This window comes from Myotis brandtii, unplaced genomic scaffold (assembly GCF_000412655.1).
Source record: "Myotis brandtii unplaced genomic scaffold, ASM41265v1 scaffold13, whole genome shotgun sequence".
Taxonomy (NCBI): Eukaryota; Metazoa; Chordata; class Mammalia; order Chiroptera; family Vespertilionidae; genus Myotis; species Myotis brandtii.
The window spans coordinates 27,484-31,864 of NW_005354595.1; the positions used below are offsets into that span (position 1 = coordinate 27,484).

Consider the following 4,381-nt stretch of genomic DNA (forward strand, 5'->3'; position numbering starts at 1 on the left):
CGGAGCGCGGCCCTTTCTGGCTGGGGAGGAGTGGCCGCGGCCGGGAAGGTCACTTGGCTGCTGGGCTAGATGCTGTCTGTCACACGCGCCCCGCGCCCAGCTCAGTGGTTCTCCCTTCTCCAGGCTCACCCGCTCGCACGCGGCTCGCACTTGCGCTCTGGAGCAGCGGGCGCTGAGCAAGCTCCTCCATCCCCATCAGAGACCTCATGGGTCCCCAGGCCACCTGCCCTTGCTGGGGCTACCTGTCTCGCCTCCAGGTGAGGACCTGGATCGAGCCCGTGGTGTTCTCCACTCAGGTGGCCAGCTCCCTCTACGATGCGGGGCTGCTCCTCGTGCTGCATGAATCCTTAGGGGCCGGAGTCTCCAACCACAGCGCCAGCCCGTCGCCCCGGGGGGCTCTAGAGGACCAAGGGCAGAGGGCCATCTCCAATTTTTACATCATCTACAACATCGTGACAGGCCTGACGCCCCTGCTGCCTGCTTACCTCCTGGGCTGGCTCAGCGACCGCTACCACCGCAAGATCTCAATTTGCGTGGCCCTGCTGGGCCTCCTGCTCTGCCGCCTCATGCTGCTGTTCAAGGTGCTGTGGGACTGGCCGGTGGAGGTGATGTACGTGGCCGTGGCGCTGAATGGACTCTGCGGAGGCCTCTCAGCGTACTGGGCTGGAGTTATATCCCTGGGCTCCCTCGGCTCCTCGGAGGGCGGCCGCTCGGTCCGCCTCATCTTTATTGACCTGATGCTGGGCCTGGGGGGATTCTGTGGGAGCATGGCCTCCGGGCATCTCTTCCAACAGATGTCCGAGAAAGCCTGGCAGGGCCTGGTGCTGACGGCCTGCAGCGTGAGCTGTGCCTCTTTTGCCCTTTTCTACAGCCTCTTGGTCTTGAAGGTCCCTGAGTCGGTGGCCAAGACCAGAAAGGCACTCCCCGCTGTGGACACGGTGTCTGGCACCATTGGCACATATCGCACTCTGGATCCTGATCAGCCAGACACGCAGAGTGTGGTGGGGCACCCAACTCCTGGGAAAGCAAAGTCCCCCAAAACCATGATTGTCCTGCTCTTCCTGGGTGCCATCATCTATGACCTGGCAGTGGTGGGCACAGTGGACGTGATGCCCCTGTTTGTGCTAAGGGCGCCTCTCAGTTGGAACCAGGTGCAGGTGGGCTATGGAATGGCTGCAGGGTACATCATCTTCATCACCAGTTTCCTGGGCGTGCTGGTCTTCTCCCGCTGCTTCCGGGACACCACCATGATCATGATTGGCATGGTCTCCTTTGGATCAGGAGCCTTCCTACTGTGTTTTGTGAAGGAGACATACATGTTCTACATTGGTGAGTCTGACCTTCTTGGAGAGGCAGGACAAAGACACTGCTGCTCCCCTGAGTCATGGGGCTGACACCAGGGATGCTGTGTGCTAGGTGTTCCAGCTCAGCACCAGGGATTATATCAGCTACCTAGGACAGTGATGGCGAACCTATGACACCTCTGACACCTCTGACACGCGAACTCATTTTTTTGGTTGATTTTTCTTTGTTAAATGGCATTTAAATATATAAAATAAATATCAAAAATATAAGTCTTTGTTTTACTATGGTTGCAAATATAAAAAAATTTCTATATGTGACACGGCACCAGAGTTAAGTTAGGGTTTTTCAAAATGCTGACACGCCGAGCTCAAAAGGTTCGCCATCACTGACCTAGGAGGTTCAAGGGAGACAGGATTACATGCACTTGAGTTCATCTGTGTTGTATTGGGTATTGTGTTACCTGTATTGCCCATTGAAATGTTACCAGAGTGGTGTCCATGGCTCCAGGAGGTCATGGGAGGAATGGTCAGGGGTGCCTCGAATGGCTTTGGATGGAGGAGATGGGGTTGTGTTTCTTCTCCCCAATTTTAAAGAGATAAAACATTGAACAATTCACCTGAAAAGATCCCTTAATTAAAATCATTTCGGGCCAAGCAAGAGCTTTCTAAAAATGGATTTAAAAAATTCTCCGTAAATGCTTTCTACACCCAATGTAATAATTTCCTTCAAGGAAGCAGAATGAAGTTTCCACGAGAGGACATGGCTCCAACAACCACAAGCAGAGAGCTCCAGACCAAGGCTCCAGTAGAGCTTTCTCCAATGATAAAAATGCTCTATACCAGTGATGGCAAACCTTTTGAGCTCGGCGTGTCAGCATTTTGAAAAACCCTAACTTAACTCTGGTGCCCTGTCACATATAGAAATTTTTTGATATTTGCAACCATAGTAAAACAAAGATTTATATTTTTGATATTTATTTTATATATTTAAATGCCATTTAACAAAGAAAAATCAACCAAAAAAATGAGTTCGCGTGTCACCTCTGACACGCGTGTCATAGGTTTGCCATCACTGCTCTATACCATCTGTTTTGTCCAAGATAGCAGCCACAAGCCACATGGGGCTATTGAGCACTTGAAATGTGGCTAGTGCAAGTAAAGAACATCATTTAAAATTTTATTTCATTTTAATTTATTTAAATAGCCACACATGGCTACTGGCTAACATATTAGAAAGAACAACTTAAACTAGTTACCCAGAGGGCATGAGTCTTCCAGAGTGAGCCACATAGGAGCTATGGGGAGAGGGAATTCTAAGTGAGACTCTTGCTTTATTCTAATTTACACCTTGGCCAAGGTTGGGCTACAGTGAGAAGTGTTCTTGGATGATTTCTTTCCAGCTCGAGCCGTCATGCTGTTTGCTCTCATCCCCATCACAACCATTCGATCAGCAATGTCCAAACTCATCAAGGACTCCTCATATGGTGAGTAACATGAATCTCTCTGAGATTCTCTGCTCAGGCTGTTTCAGAGCTCTTTGGCTTGAGGCACAGGGTTCGGACTTGCAGAAAACGGACAAAGACAGCTCCAGGAGCAATCTCAAATACTCCAGGATCACACTGATGTCCATCCAGGGCAGAGGGAGTGAAAACAGGAGGGCGGGGCAGACTCAGAAAGTAAGTCACTGGAGAGCCACAGTCAAAGGAAGACACTACTATCCACAGGCCACAGGTAGATCCACTGGAGGGAGGCAGGAGTCCTGGTGAGATGAGCCATGAAGACTGAGAGGGAATCCTGGCAAGTGGGGTCTCCTGAGAGCTCCCAGAGACCCAGCCAGCTGGGAACAGGGAGGGGGAGCAGCCTATCTTCTTAGTAACCTCTGTTCCTTCCACAGGAAAGGTGTTTGTCATCCTGCAGCTGTTCCTGACTCTGACCTGGGTGGTGACATCCACGATGTATAATGAGATCTATCAGCTCACCATGGAAAAGTTTGTCGGTACCTGCTTTGCTCTCTCCTCCTTTCTCTCCTTCCTGGCCATCGTTCCAATTGGGTAAGACAGGAGCAGCGTCTGCTGTTTGGGTTGGGACCCTGGGATTTAGGTCAAGGGCTGTTGGACAATCTCCAACCCATTACCATAAAGCATTGTTTATTTTCAGTGAGTTCTCAGCAGGTTCTCTCAGAAAGAACAAAGTGCTGCTGTTCCCCCAAATGAATTATTTGGGAATTCCCCGTAGTCATAAGTAATGAACAGAAGGCCCCAACCAGCTGGCTCACTTCCTGGCGGTTTTGTAATACAGTTTATTTATAGGAGCCTCATACATTTCTTGTCATCAGAAGCTGGGATTAGAAAATCTCTTGAACCTCTCAGCCCTCTTTGGTTTAGCCTGTTTAGGGGAGAGTACTCCCTCCTCACTTCTGTGCCCTCCCAGGGCTTGGCACCTGGCAGCCCCTGTGCTCAGTGCCCCTGAAATCTCATGGCCACTGGACGTGTGAGGCCCCTGGAAGACTTGGACAATTCCCTTGATGTCTTTTGGGGGAATTGTCTCATTTGTAAAACAAGAGCACACAAGTCTGGGAGATAACAGGCCGGAGAAAAGCTGGAAAAGCAAAGGAGAGGCATTCCAGGCCCTTGGCCAGAGCACCAGCCTGGTCATCACCAAACTGAACCACACGGAATAGTCTGGTCTTTGACCCCATCCCTGTTCAATGAAAATACGGAATGAGCCATATGTGCAAGCCATGTCGGTGATGTTGAACTTTCCAGTAGTCACATTTAACAATGATAAAAGTAACAGGTGAAATCAATTTAATGACATATTTGATTTAACCCACTATATCCAAACTATCATTTTCATATGTAATCAGTTTACAAAATTAATCAATGAGATTTTTTTTTTTTTACGGAGTCTTTGAAATCTGGTATGGATTTCATGCTGACAGCACATCTTTTTTTTAAAATTAAATCTTTATTGTTCAGATTGAAATCAATTTGACATATTTGATTTAACCCACTATATCCAAACTATCATTTTCATATGTAATCAGTTTACTACATTAATCAATGAGATTTTTTTTT

At 48.7% G+C, this 4,381-nt stretch overlaps 1 protein-coding gene across 1 annotated transcript in view; it reads left to right on the forward strand.

Annotated features, from left to right (window-relative positions):
• Positions 1 to 59: 59 nt before the first annotated feature.
• SLC46A2 (solute carrier family 46, member 2) overlaps positions 60 to 4,381 on the forward strand; it is a 10,358-nt gene continuing 6,036 nt past the window's right edge. The window contains exons 1-3 of the mRNA XM_005859741.2: positions 60 to 1,329; positions 2,705 to 2,788; positions 3,199 to 3,355. Of these exons, the coding sequence (XP_005859803.1) occupies positions 207 to 1,329; positions 2,705 to 2,788; positions 3,199 to 3,355 (1,364 nt within the window). The 5' untranslated portion in view covers positions 60 to 206. The remainder of the gene's footprint in view (positions 1,330 to 2,704; positions 2,789 to 3,198; positions 3,356 to 4,381) is intronic.